The sequence below is a fragment of the Theropithecus gelada genome, chromosome 20 (genome assembly GCF_003255815.1).
Source record: "Theropithecus gelada isolate Dixy chromosome 20, Tgel_1.0, whole genome shotgun sequence".
In the NCBI taxonomy this organism is placed as follows: Eukaryota; Metazoa; Chordata; class Mammalia; order Primates; family Cercopithecidae; genus Theropithecus; species Theropithecus gelada.
Window position 1 is genome coordinate 11,386,534 of NC_037688.1, and position 20,182 is coordinate 11,406,715.

General features: G+C 35.3%; 1 protein-coding gene across 2 annotated transcripts in view; it reads right to left on the reverse strand.

Moving 5' to 3' along the window:
* Window positions 1-20,182, reverse strand: part of RPGRIP1L (RPGRIP1 like) — a 99,823-nt gene that overhangs the window by 64,094 nt on the left and 15,547 nt on the right. For both annotated transcript variants that reach the window (XM_025369988.1, XM_025369987.1), the window contains exons 7-9: window positions 9,507-9,612; window positions 7,367-7,513; window positions 6,007-6,080 (exon numbers count right to left, since the gene is read on the reverse strand). In XM_025369988.1, coding sequence (XP_025225773.1) covers window positions 6,007-6,080; window positions 7,367-7,513; window positions 9,507-9,612 — 327 coding nt within the window. The remainder of the gene's footprint in view (window positions 1-6,006; window positions 6,081-7,366; window positions 7,514-9,506; window positions 9,613-20,182) is intronic.

Sequence of the window (20,182 nt, forward strand, 5' to 3'; positions counted from 1 at the left end):
TATTCCAAAAAAGATACTTTTCTGGGAGGCACAGCTTTTCAAAAGAGCAAAATTGTGTATTCATTTCACATTTTGAATATTTTACTGCCTTTGAGATAACATGACCTTGAAAATAAATGGAATTCTGGAAGCTTCCCTAAATATGACATCTGTTTCTTCTATTAGTGTTCTCATTTCACTTATGGAACCTTAAAAAAATATAGAATCTATATACCAATTATTTAAGTTGATTTTATCAAAGGTACAATGACCTAGACTTAAATGAAATCCAAATAAAATATGCATTTTAAATACTAAATAATTTTCCTTTTATGTTTGTTTTTAAAATAAAGAACAAATACAATTTCTATGTATGGCCAAATTGTATATATCAAACACATCCATATATATGCATGAATGTGAGTACATCTATGTGTGTGTATATATATGTGTGTGTCTGTGTGTGTATATGCATGTGTCTTATTTTATTAAAAACATGTACCACCCGGAAAAAAAATTAGCATGATGAAATAGGCACAACTATACATTATATCAGATGCCAAAAATTAGAAACAGTAGTGTTCCAATAGCATTAGTACCAGCGAAAAGATCACCAACAGCTAATCTGGCAGAAACATCAGAAGCTGTATGTGTTTAAATTAAGAACAATTTAGCAGCCTGGGTTTTCCAAACCCACAAAATACTAGTGTAAATCAGCATAAGTCAATCTGAATTTAGTCCACTGCTATCTTCCCTCTAAATTTAGGATTACATTCCACTGGAGTTTCATGAGGAATTCCTTTTGAATTTACTGTATTCCTCTATGCTTAGAGCCATCTGTGTAACTATAAATGGTGAACCACATCTGGCTCCATTTTCTTTGTAAGGGCTGTGTACATGATTAAATCTGCGTATGAGAACAGTCTTTGAGAACTTTTTATTCATGAAAATGTTTTTGTATATTGCCTATAGTGAAAACTGAAGTAGGATCATAGTTAGTCTTTGTACACATTTCACTGTTATGTGATGTTGCAGGACTGATCAAATGTCAGCCTGCAGTGGAATGCCCATTGCTGCTTGTGGTCAACGGCATGTCCACCGGCAGACATGGGTCAGCATACTGTAGATACACACCCTTGATCAAAAACATGATAAAGATCTAAATAAAGCCAAAGAGTTCATCTGCTTCCTAAGATCTTTCCTCTTACAGAAGAAATTCCATTTGTTCAATGTTCAAGGGCATCCTAATGTGAGAGATAGGAAAGAACAAACTCTAAATCATCCATAAAGAAATCCATAGTGGCCAGGTACGGTGGCTCATGCCTGTAACCCCAATGCTTTGGGAGGCTGAGGCAGGAGGATGGCTTGAGCCCAGGAGTTCAAGACCAGCCTAGGAAACATAGAGAGATCCCACCTCTATAAAAAATAAAATTAAAGGCCGAGTGTGGTGGCTCATGCCTGTAATCCCAGCAGTTTGGAAGGCCGAGGTGGATGGATCACTTGAGGTCAGGAGTTCGAGACCAGCCTGGCTAACATGGTGAAACCCCATCTCTACTAAAAATACAAAAATTAGGCAGGTGTCGTGGCATACACCTGTAATTCCAGCTACTCAGGAGGCTGAGGCAGGAGAATCGCTTGAACCCGGGAGGCAGGGGTTGCAGTGAGCCAAGACCATGCCACTACACTCCAGCCTGGGTGACAGGGCGAGATTCTTTTTTTTTTTTTTTTTGAGACAGAGTCTTACTCTGTCGCCCAGGCTGGAGTGCAGTGGCCGGATCTCAGCTCACTGCAAGCTCCGCCTCCCGGGTTTACGCCATTCTCCTGCCTCAGCCTCCCGAGTAGCTGGGACTACAGGCGCCCACCACCTCGCCCGGCTAGTTTTTTGTATTTTTTAGTAGAGACGGGGGTTTCACTGTGTTAGCCAGGATGGTCTCGATCTCCTGACCTCGTGATCCGCCCGTCTCGGCCTCCCAAAGTGCTGGGATTACAGGCTTGAGCCACCGCGCCCGGCAACAGGGCGAGATTCTGTCTCAAAAAAAGAATTAAAAAATAATAATAAAATTAAAAATTAGACAGGTGTGGTGGCACATGCCTGTAGTCCTAGCTACTTGGGAGGTTGAGGTGGGAGGATTGCTCGAGTCCAGGAGGCCGAGACTGCAGTGAGCTATGATTGCGCCACTGCCCTCCAGCCTGGACAACAGAGCAAGATCCTGTCTCTCTCTCTCTCTCTTTTTTTTAAGTCACAGGTACTTTATTTAGGGCCCAATGAAAATTAAATTCATATTCACATCAGGATATTTCACTTACTGAAAGAAGATGATGCCCCAAATATACTTGGAGTTTGATTTCTGGGAAGCATAAGCTGCTCACATTTGATCACATGAGATTTTATGGTTTCTAGAAGGTTACAGGGCACAGATGCTCACTTTATGGAAACAGAATACAGAGCATCTATGGGCGTCAGCAGTGCTCTTTTACATTTTGAGAAGTAGATGACTATCACATCATAAAAACTTGATCCACCCAATTCTTAAAAAGGTTAATATCATCTTAAAAACTAGATGAATACCTTTTTAAAATAGACATATTAGGGTCTCTCAAGAAGTTAATACCTCAAAATCACATTCAACAGATTTTTTTAGATCCAGTCTCAAATTAACTGAATCAGAGCTGGATGGTATCAGGGCAGAGGGAAGGGTGCAGATGGATAGGCAAAGAAGCTCTGAAGAGGTGGTGAAACCTACATTTTAATAAGTTTTCCAGGTTATTCGCATACATTATAGTTTAGGAACCATTGCATTTATCAGTTACATGGCCCCAACACTAACTAACTTCAAAAGTGAAGCACAGCATTACCAAATTATAGCATAATTATATAATACTGTATTACATACCACAGTATAGAGCTTCTCTCTGACCCGAGAGAAAGATGTAATTGCCAAAAATGTATTCTGAACTTTTAAATTGAACATTTCTTAAAGTTATACTTATTTCTTGGCAGTGTATCAAAAGTGTTTTGGCATATTAAAAAAGGCTCATACTAAGAAGTAACATGAGGGTTTTATCTTCCCAGATGATTCTCTAATATGTCATATGTCAAGTAATAAACACATTCAAAATTTCATTTGAAAAAGGAAGATGAGAATGCAATCTGCAAATCATATTTTTCTCCTGAAAACTAGTCAATTTTGAATAACAAACAAATGCTGTCCTTTTAAAAACATGTTATCGTTATGACTAAGCAAACAGGGAGTATGTGTAGTTTTTGATGAACATTAGTTGTTGGCAATAATGAATAACAGCGTCATGAAACAAAAGAGCTGTAAAAAATCTCAGAGACAATGTCGACTTTTGTCGAATTTCCCCAACTATATTTCTAAAATGTATCATATATTTCAAAAACACTATATTAGAGAATTCTGTAGTTCTGTCGACTATTATGTGTGTTTGCTGGGTTTTGTGCTTATGCGACATTAATTCTTCTTTTGACATTAAATGTTTTGACACTCATTACACACATTTACTTGCATATATCTCACATAAACTTCACGTGTGAGCAGCATAATGAAGTCTGCTTTTAGTGTGACAGGAAAAAAATGTTAGCGCAAGCATAAAACATTGAAAAAAAAACGCGTCAAATTTATACTCTTAGATCATCTTCTAATATGGAAAGATAAAGTTTTATGGTGGGAAAGTAAATATGAGAAAAACATGACTTTCTCAAAGTTTCATCTATACATTATTCCCAGCTAAGTTCGATTTTTTTTTTTTTTTTTTTTTGAGACGGAGTCTCGCTCTGTCGCCCAGGCTGGAGTGCAGTGGCCGGATCTCAGCTCACTGCAAGCTCCGCCTCCCGGGTTCACGCCATTCTCCGGCCTCAGCCTCCCGAGTAGCTGGGACTACAGGCGCCCGCCACATCGCCCGGCTAGTTTTTTGTATTTTTTTTAGTAGAGACGGGGTTTCACCGTGTTAGCCAGGATGGTCTCGATCTCCTGACCTCGTGATCCGCCCGTCTCGGCCTCCCAAAGTGCTGGGATTACAGGCTTGAGCCACCGCGCCCGGCCAGTTCGATTTTTTTTTATTCCAAGTAAGTATGTTCAGTAAATTTTCAAACTGGGGAGAAGTAGAAAATTTGGAAGTAATGGCCATATGGCACTATTTTCTTCTATTTGGACTATGTAAATTATTTGAAATTACAAGATACTGAAGATACATGTAAATCAGTAAGAATTTCTGGATTTATAACAGTTCTGTTATTCCATGAATGTTTCCCTTCCGCATATACAATTTGCCAATGCAATTACAATCAGAGAGATAGTGAAGCATAACAAAAAAAGAATTCAAGTTTTAGAGTAAAAAAAAATCTGGGTTTTCGTTCTAAACTACAGTCTCAGCAATGCTGTGTGACTCTGCACAAGTCTTAATGTTTCTGGAATCCCAATTTCCTCATTTATAAAAGAGAGATGATATCTTCTTTAATAGGGTGCTGTGCAATTTGTATACTGACATTTAAACTTTTCAAACACACGTATGATTTTAACTGGTGTCTGAACCTACCGTTGGTAACCCTTAATATAGTGAGTCACTGTACAAAGATAGTCCCCACAAGTAGGTAAATAACATAGATGATACAAACTACTGAAATAATGCCTACGTTAATTTACGTAACTTTCCCGAAGTAAATCAAAATAAAAACCTATCCCCACACTCCTTGGGTATAATTTGTTTAATTTACAAAATGTAAATTTAATTTATTAAATATAAGACAAAGAGCTAAAAAGTTAAAGATGCACAGATGCACTTGTAGCTCATATGGTTATTTTCTGAGGTTTCAGCACATGACCAGTAGAAGTAGCTGTTGAATATCAGCTATAACATAAGTATTTAAGTATATATTACATTTGCTTTCATGTAAACCTGTATTTATCATTTATCAGTATCATATACTAAAAATACTTAAAATTACATACACACACACACACACACACACAGAGAGAGAGAGAGAGAGAGAGAGAGAGAGAGATCTGTATCACTTAACCAAACTTAGATGTAGAGTATGATTTTGTTTCTAATATTACCAGAAAGGACTAATTTCTAAAATACCATAATTATGAAGTAGATTAAGAAACAAAATTGAAGCAGCCCTTTAAAATGTACCTTGAGATAAAGATGCTTGTGTTTCTCTTTATAAGGAACAGAGACAACTGTAAGTGAACACCTTTGTTTTTCCCTAACAGAATAACTCTCAGTTAATAAGCTGGGGAGTCTAGGAAAGAGACCAAAAGAGGTTCAAATACAAGCTCTATTACTTTATACATTTAAAAGGTATGGGCTGGGCACAGCGGCTCACCCCTGTAATCTCAGCACTTTGGGAGGCTGAGGCAGGAGGATCACTTGACCCCAGGAGTTCAAGATCACCCTGAGCAGCATAGAAAGAATTTGTCACTAGCAAAAAATTTAAAAAATTAGTCTGACATGGGGGCATGTGCCTGTGGTCCCAGTTACCCAGGCAGCTGAGGTGGGAGGATTGTTTGAGCCCTGGAAGTTGAGGCTGCAGTGAGCCATGATTGTGCCACTGCACTCCAGCTTGCATGACTGAGACACTGTCTTGAAAAAAAGAGGTAGGAAGTGCCTCTTAATGTTACTTAAATTGCTTTATCTTCCTTGTTTGCAAAATGGGAATTTATAATACACACATTTCAAGGTGCTGTGAACAATTTATAACAATAAATGTAGAGTATCTAGCATGCTGTCTGTTAGTTTATAGTTAGTGTTCAATAATTGATAGCAGTTTACCGGCAACAAAGTGATACGGTTTTCTTAGTAGTGATGGGCTACTGCTCAGGTTAAACAACTTATTACCAATGTCTTTAAAAAGCTTGTATTTCCTTTATAAAGTTTGTATATTTCTTGCTATCATTTGTTGCTAATTCTTTGATCAACATGATCTAGTCTGACAACAGCAAATGCTTTCATATAAAAGAGCTCAAACAAGACAATGAAAGAACACATGGAATCATGATTTACCTGTCATAAAGTTTATCATAGTTTTCCTTTAAAAGTTCCCGTTCCTTTTCTAAATCATTAATTCTATCCTGCAGCTAAAATGAAAATAAAATTACATGTTAAGTAAATAGTACATAAAACTACTTGGGGGTAAAAAAAACCATAAAAAACTCTATATGAGAAGAGGTTAACATGTTTTAATCTCGATTGCTAAATGGTAGCTGCTAACCAGACCACTTATATTGTCTGCATTTAATTCAGCACTGATTCTAAGTTGTTAAATAAACGTGAAATTAACATTCCTGTTTTAATTTAGTAGAAACGTACACAGTGCTTTATGCAACATGTGCCAGAAGTCAGTAAAGAATATGTTAAGAGCTTGCTAAGTCCCGGGAAACATAATATTTTTTACTTTTCACCATGATAACTTCTGTCATTATATTCATTTTGTATTAATTTACAATTGGCCCATAAAAAATTAAAAGGATTAAATTCTTTTTAGGTTCATGGTTCAACTGTGTTGTTAATCACAATTTACTCTGAAGATACAATTTCTCACATTATCTGAAATTTATAAATAGCCACTAACACATTTTGTGAATAAATGAATAAACAAAGTTATATACTATTTTAGCCCATGAATAGTATTTTCAGAAATAAATGGAGTAATAATTACATCTCTATGACTAAAATGTAGATTTCCGTACTCTAGCATTTATTTTTAAGTTTTATTCATAAGTATATTTTGCAGTCACAACTTTTCCCTGTGGATCAGAGTACTCTTAAACTTTACTTCCATTTTCAAAATTCTCTTTTGATGCTAGTATGAGACAGTAAAGGATTCTCCCAAGATCAGAATAGAATGCAGGCATCTTATTTCTCTTCCATTCTCCCTGGGAACAAACTTAACAGGCTACAGAAAATACTACGATAATAGGAAGACGAGTTTTCAAACAACTCCCTAAAAAAAATTAGATAATTTCATAAAATTACTGATAATGCAGAATACAACAGCCATCTCCTCGGAAACAGATATAGTCCTGTTATTTTGTCTTAGTATCTCAAACGATTAATAAGCTGTTATGGTTGAGAAAATTAAGTTCCATAGGTAATCTGGTATCAGTTTCAAAATGCTGGTTTCATTTTACCCAAGGGTCTTTAATCCTTTGGGTAAACAGTGGATCTTGCCACATTTGCAATACAGTTAAACACTGATTTGCCATTCATATACTAACTACTATATTTTACTGTGCTCAAAACACCATGTATATAGCTCATAATTTTAAATAAGTAAAATTTTGAAATGTCTCTATTTTAGTTTTTCAAAACAGTTACCAAGAAGTTGTAATGCAACAGATGGCTAAACTCTTTGGGAGCTTACCTCTTCTATTCTTCTTTCAGAAAACTTCATAGAATGTAACTGTTTCTCAAGACTGCAGCATTTTAAATGCTGCTCTTTAAGTTGCATATTTAACTCATCCCCATTCGCCATCAAAGCATCGTGGCTGATTCTGAGAGTTCTTTGCTTCTAAAAGATAAAAAGAACATCTTTTAAACATTATTTTTGGTTATGACTAATCATTTGACTAAATGATTATAATTCTGTAAGTGAATTTACTCCTGAAGTTCACCTTATACAGATTATTTTTTTACATAACAAATGACGTGTATGGTGCTACTTATCCGTAGGAGACACTCTGAACATGTGTGTGACATGAGGAAGAAAGTACAAGGTTATGTTAGCATAGAGTCACATATTTTATTTTCCTCTAGTTTTTGACTTATTGATGGTGACCAGCAAGTAAATTCATTTTAACAATAACTTTTTTCTTCTTTTTGCTGTGGTTACATTGGTTGGACGTGCTGTCTAAAAATGCTGTAGCATGGGTCAAAAATGCTGACCACAGATTTGAACTGAAAGGATTCGCTGCCACATCGTATAAATAGCCTTGGATGGTTAGCTTTTAATTTGCATACAATTAAGTTAAAATTTCCAATTTAGTAAAATTATGAACTTTTCTTACTTTTTAAAAAACGGTCTATTTATGACCATGCTGTAAATTCAATTTTATATACTTTAATGTCACATAAGTTTTTTTAAATAAAAAAGGTAATCACATTAAAGTCTTTTCATAGAGACCATATAACCATAACATGCATTGCCTCACCTGCTAACTAAAATCTCTCAAGTCCTACTGAAGTTTTTCTTCACTCATTTAAATGAAACATGGCTATTGAGCCATTCAGGTCAATTTCCGTTAATCTTGGTATTATTATAGAACAGTATCTTCAGCCATTTTCTTCTAGGCTCCACACTTCACTGAGGCTGTTGGGTTTAACCTCTCAATTTTTTACCCCATGTCAGCTTCCAAAAGAGCTGCCTGTACCACAGCAGACACCTATTATTGTTGGTATTTAAACTAATACCTGGGTTCACTGTTAAATAGAAATCAAAACTGTCAAAGTGATAAGAGGATGTAAAATCATTTTTCAATTCCTTTCTTAATTCTTAATCTTGGAAATGGCTTTCAACCATAGGGATTTTTAAAATTTCCTTCTTCTAACATCTGTAGATAGCACTATCATTCTCACTCTCTAATCAGTCTCCTCTTTTACAAACTCTCACATTTATGCAGAAGTAATTACCACTTGGCATTTAAAGAGGTTCCTGCAGGATGGAAAACAAAATCCCCAGAGCATGGCTGAAAAAGACTTAACTATTGAATTCAACAGTGAATTTAGGCTTCAGATGACCCTTTGCTTTGCATCAATCTACTGCTCTCCTTGTCTCGGGACTTCAAAGAAAGTATTACTTCACATAAATTCTGTTCAACTGGAATGTCTTGGGGTTCATTAATTCCAGAACCTATGTTAATTATGCAGTGCCAACAAACAGAAGCCCTCAAATGGCATATTCCTGTGGGCTCATAGTCCTTGTTAAAACAACCATGGGCACAAAGAACCCCAAGTATTGTCAACCTGAAAGGTTAAGGTTTAAAATAAATACACTGATAGTTGACATTAAGAGTAATCAAATATTTTGAGGTAATGGTAGTGACCAAAAAAGAAAAAAAATCCAAATCAAAGAAAGTTTTAACAGAACATGATTACTGACCTACTCATCACTTTGGTCTATTGCCAATAATTTTATAAATGCTTAAAATTGAAGATATATGCAAATATAGCAAAACTTCAGTGCTATGTGTCCATAATAAATTCAGATAAAAGGAGTTAAAAATAAATTTCCTTGGTAGATGATTTATAATAAATATGTTTATTATTTTAAGATGACACAGATATTTATAAAAAGTCCAAGCAGTTAATTATTTCTTTAGTACTTGAGTTATAAATAATAAACAATATATTAAGGGAAAGGATACACATTTGTGAATACAAAGAACAATCTTTAAAAATTACATTTTAGTGTTATGATCATTCGATGTTTAAAAAAACAACTTGAAAACTACTTTTGAATCCTTTGCATCTCTGTAACAACGTAATGAAATAAATTATCACTGTACCTCTTGAAGCTGAATAAATTTTCCTTCCATTGCTGAAAGAGCATTGCTTTTCTCCACTAGCTGTTTGTGAAGCTTAATCATTTCTACATTGTCCCGAATATTTGACCTTCAGAGTTGTATTTAAGAAAAAGAGAGACAGAAGTAAAAAATGCATGTTAGAAGAAAGAAAAGTTATGGCGGAATCACAATTTTTCAATTAATGCTACACAGAAAATATTTATATACTTGTACATCAGTCAATGAGGTTTTTGGATTATTATAAATGCAGGACAGATTAATTATTTAAAACAAACCAATAATCATTCCTGAACTTTAATAACCTCGAACTCACAAAGTTTGAAGGGAGCCCCCCAAACTTCATGACTATGTTACCTCTACAATTGATAATATGGATTTAAAATCATTTTATAGTATCCTGAAAGATGGCACAAAAACACGATAGTTTTTAGTACATCAATGATACCATTACCAAACTTCACACTTATTTTAAGGAGGACTATCATGCTACTTTTCCCTAAATGAAAAATATGCAATACAGCCATTCATCTTTCTACAACTCTCTCGATACAAATGGCATCATAAGATTACCATTTATTGGAGTTTCCTCTTGGAGTTTTAAACTTTTTAAAATATTTGCAAAAAAAGTGACCTAGCATTTTACACTAATAATACCCAAAGCTGGCATTTAAATATGTTGCAGATGTGCCTTTAGCTGTAAGAGATTATTTGATGTCCACAGGGTATACAGAAACCTTATATGTTACAATACTATTTTGTATTTTTCCTACTGAGATTAAAGCAAATGTAGAATTTAACAGGAAGATCTAGTTAAAGGTTAATCATAGATCTAAATGAGTACCTGTTTTCAAAAGGCATTTATTTTCTTGATGGAGAAAAGTTCCATAATTTAATACATTTTTATATTTAAAAATATTTTGTTAATTTTGAAGTTTCATTTCAGAGTTCACTTTTAGGAAAAATAAATGTAAAAAATTTAAAATCAGAGTTTAATATTTAAAGAGACTTTACTTTTAAAACTTATCTAGTTTACACATATTGGAAAAATTGTCATAATGCCCTACTGGAACCAGAAAATGGACTACAAAGCTCACACATCTGTAAACCAGCTGAGGACTTGAAATACTTAATTTTCCTCTTTGATATTTGAAAGTTCATTGTATTTTGGCATCGGACAGTTAGCTGTCCTCACACAGAAGATAAACAAGTTCATGGATCCGAATCTTGCCCAGGGTACAGTCTTAACATAATGTTAAAATAATTATATATCTAAAACATGTAATCTAGTAGTTCTGAGCACATATTCAACAATATACTCACTATTATTCACTATTACCTTTAGTCACTAAAAATACAATATATATAATACAAAGAGAAAAATATATCTTAAAGTCTAAAGAAAATATTATTGTTTTCATATTTAGAAGCCAAAATATAATTTACTTATTTGCCCCAGCATTACTTTGTTTGACCACTCAGCAGTGAATGACATTTATTGATATGTAAGGACAGAATGTGATTCAAATAATTTAAAATCTTTTCATATACTTCCAGTTGTCTCTGATATTTTATTTTTGTTTTAAAGTATTATAATTTTTTTTTTTTTTTGAGATGGAGTCTCGCTTGGCTGCCCAGGATGGAGTGCAGGGGCGCGATCTCAGCTCACAGCAACCTCCGCCTCCTTGTTTCAAGCGATTCTCCTGCCTCAGCCTCCTGAGTAGCAGGGACTACAGGCGTGTGCCACCACATCCAGCTGATTTTTTGCATTTTTAGTAGAGACAGGGTTTCACTGTATTAGCCAGGATGGTTTCGATCTCTTGACCTCATAATCCACCCGCCTCGGCCTCCCAAAGTGCTGGGATTACAGGTGTGAGCCACTGTGCCCCGCCGCAGTATGTTGATATTTTTAAGATTCAGATACATTTGAATAATAACCATTAATTAAAGTAACACAGAATTAAATCTCTATAATCCATTCAAGCACATAGGGTCACAGAAATAACAGTTTTAATTTTAAATTTTTTTTGTAAGGCAAAAACCAGTAAGCATATATCAAAAACTTTCAGTGGTTTAATTGGTGGGTGCTTTCCTGAATATTTTCCTAAACTCCTTGGAGTTTAAACTTTTCAAAATACTGCCAAAAACAGCGACAGGGCATTTTAAACTGGTAATGCCCAACAGGTGGGCATATATACAACTTACGTAGTATTTAGAAAATAGCAGTAATGTACTTTAAGCAATACCTTAAGTAACAATGTGGTATAATAATGTTGTACTTTAAATAAAAAGTCAGTTTGCTGCAGAGTACATCTTTCCAGGGACAGTGCTAAACTTGTAAGTCTTTAATAATTACTTTTATGTATCAGTTTTAAGGGCTTTATTATTATGACTTTATATTTTTTTCATGTAACAATGAGAAGAGGATAATCTGTTAAACTAAAAGTGCTAGGTCAGTGATAACATGAAAGTTCAAATCAGCAATGTGATAAATGTGGTCTAGCCTTTAAGAAGATGTGCAATAAAAATTACCTCAAACCCGACAATCAAATCAACATTTTTATATAGATGAAATATGGTACAAGAATAATGGGGGGAAGTAAGAGAGAAACAGGGAGGGAGATGACACAAAAAGATGACCAGAAATGTGAGAAGGATGCTGTAGGCAAGATGGAGTTAGGGTGCATAGCTAAGTGACCAGTCCTAGACCTCTGTGTTTGTGGAGGAAGGCCTCAGGTTGGTCTTTGAAGAACAGACTTAGGGCTAATTTTATGACTAATATTTTAAGTGACCTCCACACAATACTTTTTTGCCCTCTTCTACACACTACAACAGGAAACCAAATCTTCAGGATGAAGACATTCTGACAGAAAGAATAATGCATGGTAAAAACATTCAGACATTCAGATGAACTCTGACAGTCATGTACCAAATCATACATGCTGCATTACACATGGTGAAATGATCTGCAAACAGATATCAAGCATACTAATTAAATGCTTTGTAAAAATAAATTTCTCAAAATTTTCATCAAGGATTTTGAAAAAGCCAGGAATGATTAAGTTGGAAAATGCAGTTTCTTTTCTTTTTCCTTTTTTTTTTTTTTAAAAAAACCATGATTTAGAATTATGATCAAATCTTATAAAACTATGAGAAGAGTTGTTGGCCCATCTCTAGATTAAAAACAAACTGAAATAAATTAGATTTTATGTAAAAAAAAAGTAATCCAGCTCAACAACCTATGTGCCAAGTTTCTCTCATATAATTTGAAACAGTCAAGCAATAAACTCTGAAAAAGGAATTTCTAATGGAAGCCTTGAAAACACTTGACTCCAGCTTTGCTACTGGGTGCCATAATAAATCCAGAAACCTAAAACCTCAGATACACTGGAGAAGTAAAAACTTTCAGCAGAGCTATGTAATGTATAGTCTGATATGAAAGCTTAAGAAGCAAAAATCTTTGCTCCAGTGAAAGTTTCATATACTTTATTCCCCAGGCATTCAACTCCCCTCCCCTCCCCTTTGCCAACATTTCATTCCTTGCTACCGTATTATGAAAGCTAAAAAACGCTTCTTGAAGTTTTGAGATAAAAATGTCATAGTATTTAACGTCATTTAGAAGAGAAGGCTTTAAAATACAGAAGCTAGGCTATGAGATTCTGGGAAGTAGTTAGGTCAAATATTTATGAGATAGAATGGACAGACTGCTTTTGAGTAATAGTTACAGGCTGCCCAAATTTTGGGCATAAGGTTGAAAACCACCTTAGGGTTAAAAAAAGCACTCTAGATTTTCTTTTCAAACAGTGGCAGACATTCTGTAGCTGTATTGTTGAAGGAAATGTAGGTCATTCATAGTTTTTATTAGGGATACACAGATAACAATCACCAGCAAGGCTACCCCCTAGGACTAGGGCTGCAGAAGGCTGCTAGTAAGCCGAATAGAATAAGCTTCACTGAAATAGCTGAGCAAAGTCTATTTGAAAGATAATGATTTTGCTCAAAATTGCTACTTGACTTCACAGGTGAAAACAGTGCTCTCTGATTTAAGAATGCTCAAAGGAAAACCACTGTCTGTGTATGTTTACTTGCCTCTGAATCATTACTTTCCTGTGGTGTTGGGTCAAACTATAAATCAGAACTTAGTATTTTCTTACTCTTACCACCCACAGGAATGGAGGGGACAGTTTTGTCAGCTCTCTACATGCATAAAATCACACTCAGTGGAAGGGCACTCCCAAAGGCTGGTTGGGGACAGGAAGAACTCAAATCCTGGCTCATCTTCTTATACGGACCATTTTTACGATCAAGTTTAATGGATTCCAACTTGAGATTTACAGTAAAATAAATGGGAATCAGATTTTTTTTTTTTCCTTTTTTTTTTTTAGACGGAGCCTCACTCTGTCACCGGGGCTGGAGTGCAGTGTCACAGTCTCGGCTCACTGCACCCTCTGCCTCCCGGTTCAAGCGATTCTCCTGCCTCAGTCTCTGGAGTAGCTGGGACTATAGGCATATGTCACCACACCTGGCAGGAATCTGAACCTTACAGTCAATATTTCAAAAAGCACAATAAGAAACGTAGATTTATTGGCAATGAAGTTGCAAAAGTGAACTAATGGTTTTGTGTTGTTTTCATTTTTTATAGATTTATGCCAATCCAGCGTCATAACACAGATTATTTAACAATTAGCAGAAGGAGTGATTGGCATGATACAGGTCTTTGATGAATAGTTAATTTAGTAGGCCAAATCTTTCTGAATACAAGGTCCCTAGAGAGAAAAATAGCTGTTGTTTAAAGGCAGGAAACCATTTACCCATTTCAATCTAATCATTTTACAGTTCAGGTGGTTAACTGAGGCTCCCAGAAGTAAAGAATTTGGCCAGAGACCTTAAGTGATGAAGACAACACTCAAATCTTGCTCTAAGAGTTAAATTCTTCCCATTCTTCAAAGTTAAATTCTTCCCACGCTTCTAAGGTTTTTCCTTTAAGATCTTCCTAAGTTTTTAACTTTCCCTCCACTATCATGCATACACTCACATACTAGTAACTATTAGCTGTGACAATTTCTGTGGTTTATATAAAGTGGCAGGAGGGTCTGTTAAGTCACTATCAAGGAAATATCTTAGATAATATTAATAATAAAAACACGAGGATAAAAGAAATGGTATTTGAGTGTGAAAATTTTCATTGGGTGAACTCCAAGCTGTTCAAAATAACAGTCAGAGCATGGTGAATATATTTTAAAAAATGACAGATCACTCCCCTGTGTAATAAGGTCTGCATGGCTATCCCTGCTCCCAGTAACCCATCAGAAAACCAGATGTGCCCTTTAAATTAGGGGGCTGGGCAATCAGGCAAATCCAAAGTGAGGGACATTCTGCATATGACTGTCAATGGGCTATAAAAGAGTGGAGGACCATTAGAGAATAAAGGATACTTAAAAGACATGATAACTGAATGCAACAACACGTGACCCTCGAGTGGATCCGAGATCAAAACAAAACAAAAACGGCTATTACAAAAAGACCAAGCTGCAAAAGATATTATTGGGACAATTGGGAAAATTTGGATATGGACTGTATATTAGATGCTGCGGCTGTATCATTCATTGTTAAGTGTACTGAATGTGATAGCTGTATTGTGGTTATATAGGAGGATGTCCTTGTTCCTAGAAGATACTTACTTGTAACTGTACAGAGGGTGAAGTGATACATGTACCTAACAGGAGTAAGGAAGGGAGAGAGGTGAAGAGAAGGGAAGTGAGGAATGAGTGAAGAGGAGAGAGAGAGAGAGAGGGAGAAGGAGATATAGGAGAGAAGAGGAGATGAGAGATGTTGAGAGAAGAAAAGAGGCTGAGTGAAAGAAGACTTAAGCAAGAGCAGGCTGAGTGCAATAATAGGCTTGTTGTACCATTCAAAAAGTATGCTAACGGATGAAAGGTTATGTGAGTGCTCCCTCAACTATTCTTTCCACTTTTCTGAAGGTTTGCAATTTTTCAAAATGAAAAGTTGGGAATAACTTAGAGTGCTAGAAAGTAATCTTGTATCTGTGCACAGGGGAAAGAGTGAGCCCTTAAAGCCAAACTGTTTCTTATAATGCACGGCGCGAAAGGCCTCTCTGTTGCGAGATTTGACAGTCGGCTGTCCCCCAAAGGGAAAAAGGCAAGTCAATTAGAGTGTCTGAAAAACTTATGGGTTAAATTTCCTCCACTGGGACATTATGGCAGTTACATGATTTCTAATTAAGAAGGTAAACACCCTAACATTTATTTAAAAAAAACACTTAGTACAAACTAGTTACACATTTGTAAGAGTATAAATATTTTTGGAGTTGAAAAAGGTCAATAAATGGTAAAATCATTCTGATTTTAATGTTCATGTACATATGTTCACTGGTTACTGCTTTGAATTTAATTTAAGACGGCCTTTTTAATAAGCAGAAAATGTGCATTTTTATATTGTTTAAATTTAATATGGATTTTTCTTCAAAACAACACAGACATTCAGGCTACTTGTAAATGATACAAGATTTTTTGCTAATGAGGCATTATGTAGAACATATGCAAAAATCACAACTCAGTCTTCAAAAATAGACCACAACAACAGGAAAAAACATGATTTTAATAAAAAAGAGCAGCACTGGGCTTTGACTTCAAAGCAATTAAGGGCTTTGGATAACCAAAAGTTTATGTCAAGCTGATGCCAAACCAAACTGGTCTATTAAACACATACTATGAAGAGTTTCTGTAATATTCTATGAAAAGGCTCTTTGCCATAAATATCAAGCGCTGCCACTCTGAAGATTACAACTACGTTAGGTTCATGTTTGAGAACAAGGAGTCCAACATCCAGATCAGGCTTCTAGAATTTCAAATCTGAAATAATGCATCTGTGAAAGAAAAGTTTAAACATGTTTCCCATTTTGCGATTTTTCTCTACAGTAAATTATACCAAGTTTTATATTCTCCCTAACGTTTTTTTCAAGTTTTCCATTAGTCTCAAAAAAATTGCTGTTACATATAAAATTATAAGCTATGTGTAAACATGTAAAAAAGGCATTGAAGATCCTTATTTTAAGCTATTTCCTCAGTTTCAACAACTGTATTTCAAGCAACAATATGCTATTCTCTATAGGTATCTTTCCTTCTAAGCAAATAACATGTAAATTTTCAATTTTATAAAATCAGTGAGGTAGGTGACACACTAATTTATTTCTCTGGTCTCTGCAATAAAAGTTCCTTTGCCTGTAATACTCATTTTGTCTCTGCTTTTAATTCTTGATGTGACAAAAATAGACTGCTACAGAGTAAATAATATAGCCCCCTAAGAAGGGACTTACCTCTTCTATGTGTATATGTTGGTGTCTCTTGTTGGTAATATTTATAGTAGGAAAGTATGTATCCTTGTCTATCATTCTCTTTCTTCTGTTGTTCTAGTTTTAGGATTGAAGGACTTTTGGATTTCCCTTTCAGTTAACACCAGCTCCTAAATGATCACATCCCTTTGGAAAAGGGAATGGCCAACACAGTGTCCACCTTACCCTATATGAACTTGAGAAATGAAACAGGGAAAGCAATCCTTGACAACCTTGTACTCAGTGGTTGAGTAAAGATGTGGACTGACCCAAACTTGAGCTTGGCCCCTATGTGAATTTTTATATTCAGACCGTGTCTTAAACATGGCTGTTGGCATTTACTAAGATCACCATATTCAGTGTTGAGGTCTGGTCCTTTAGCACTGCTTCTCACAAGGAACCATTCTTGGTTTTTAAAGTAGGCCAAATCTAAATCTTCTTCCTACAGAAATATGAATAGCTCGTAGGTATTCAAGCTTATGCTTTAGCCAGAGTTCAAATTACATCCCCTAATTTAAATATGATTCTCAAAAATATTCATGTTTCTTTTGCCTTGTACTTAGAAAGGTATATAATGTCACTAGACATATAGAATTGCTCATATAATTTAATTTTACACATAGTTTTTTAGGAATAGAATTTTTAGAGGTAACACTAATCTGATAAATCTATGAAATATAAAGCTTTTTATATATTTTTAGTCCACTTCTTTTTAACAAGTCTGATATAAAGCATCCTTTCTTAGCTTCCTCATATATTACTACATATGTTTAGTTTGTTAAAAGATGAATAAACTCTGAATCTGAAATGAAAAGCTAGAAAATCTTACTTGGTTTTTCTAATAAGAACCTAGCCATACAAGTATGATATCAAACTTGTTGGAAAGGAGAAAAATAAATAGAGTAACTAGGTCTGGTTTAAAAAAAAAATCCAGAGAAATAAAAGAGACATAATAACCAAATGCTACGTGTAGACCTTATTTGGATTCCAATTCAAATGAACAGTAAAAAGACATCTTCACAGAAGTTTGAATATAAACTAGTTATTAGACAATATCAAAGAACTACTGTGATTTTTATTAGTGGTGATAATGGCATGGTAGGTACGTTTTGAAAAATTCCTTTTCAGACAGAAATAGAGGTTGAGTATCTATGAGTGAGGTGACATGATATCTGGCTGGGGATAGTTAGGAAAATAAATGTGAGGGGACAGATGAACAAGATTGGCAAGATGCTGATAGTTGTTAAAGCTGAGCGATGTGTATGTAGGGGTTCAATATACTATTCTTTACCTTTCGGGTATGCTTAGTTCAAAAAAAAAAAAAAAAGAAACGAAAAGAATCCATAAAGGGAAAACATAATTCAAGAAAGAATATGTTAAAAAGATAAAGTATTGTTGAAAGCACAATGTCAAAGCAGAAAATGAATGATCAGGTACTAGGAACCAAAAAATGGCAAAAGAGGATTGGAAATAAAATATCGTACATTATAAAATGTCAGAGATGACAAAAACAAGCAATCCCTATTTAATAAATGGTGCTGGGAGAACTGGCTAGCCATATGCAGAAAACTGAAAATGGGCCCCTTTCTTACATCTTATACAAAAATCAACTCAAGATGGATTTAAGGACTTAAATGTAAAACCCGAAAGTACAAAAACCCTAGAAGAAAACATAGGTGATATCATTCAGGATATAGGCATGGGCAAAGATTTCACAACAAAGATGCCAAAGCAACTGCAACAAAAGCAAAATTGACAAATGGGATCTGATTAAACTAAAGAGTTTCTGCACGGCAAAAGAAACTATGAACAGAGTAAACAGACAACCTACAGAATGGGAGAAAATTTCTGCAATCTATCCATCTGACAAAGGTCTAATATCCAGCATCTAGAAGGAACTTAAGCAAATTTACAAGAAAAAAAAGTCAAACAACCCCATTACAAAGTGGGCAAAGGACATGAACAGACTTCTCAAAAGAAGACATCATGTGGCCAAAAAACATATTTAAAAAAAAAAAGCTCAACATCACTGATCATTAGAGAAATGCAAGTCAAAACCACAATGAGATACCATCTCACACCAGTCAGAATGGCGGGTCAAAAAACAATAGATGCTGGTAAGGTTACGGAGAAAAAGGAATGCTTTTACACTGTTGGTGGGAGTGTAATTTGGTTCAACCACTGTGTAAGACTGTGTGGCCATTCCTCAAAGAACTATAGGCAGAAATACCATTTGATGAAGAAATCCCATTACTGGGTATACACCCAAAGGAATAAAAATTGTTCTATTATAAAGACACATGCACAGGTATGCTCACTGCAGTACCAGTCACAATAGCAAAGATATGAAATTGACCTAAATGCACACCAATGATAGGCTAGATAAAGATAATGTGGTACATATATACCATGGAATACTATGCAGCCATAAAAAAGAATGAGATCATGGCCTTTGCAGGGACGTGGATGGAGCCGGAGGCCATTATCCTTCACAAACTAATGTAGAAACAGAAAACCAAACACTGCATGTTCTCACTTTAACTGAGAGCTAAATGATGAGAACAGATGGACACACAAGGTCAGGGTAATAACACACACTGGGGCCTGTCAGAGGGTGAGGGGTGGGAGGAGGGAAAGCATCAGGAAGAATAGCTAGTGGAAGCTGGGCTTAATATCTGGGTGACGGGATTATCTGTGCAGCAAACCACCATGGCACATATTTACCTAACAAACCTGCACATCCTATACACGTACCCCTGAACTTAAAAGTTGGAAATTATTAAAAAAATGTTTTTTTAATGTCATAGATGAAAAGGCAGCAAGGATACTATCTACAGGTCCTACTGTCATCTTATCACAGCCAACAGATTGCAATCCAAACTTGGAATATTAGGGATCTTTTTAGGATTACAAACTGGTAGCATATTATGGAATTACCATCTTTTAAGGTTGAAAAAACTAATGCTGGACTTAATGTACAAGGTATGCCAACAGATGAGTGCTTGTCACCCATACTTCTCTCAGTAGTTATAATATAATGGTATCAGAACTTCCTGCAATCTTGGCAAATGGGGTAAATGAACAGAGAAAACAAGATGAGGGTGATTTCCACCCATCAGAAGCTGCTTAAAAGCACAGCAGGTTAGGGAAAACTGTCCTTACACTAGAGCTCTTGACAGCAGTTGGTAGGTCGAGCATAGGCTTATATGAAGAATGTTAAGTAGAAACATGATTTTTAAACAGACTAGATAAACTTATCCTTTTATGGCACATGATAAAGTATTTTAAACTAATTTTGACCTTATCCAAG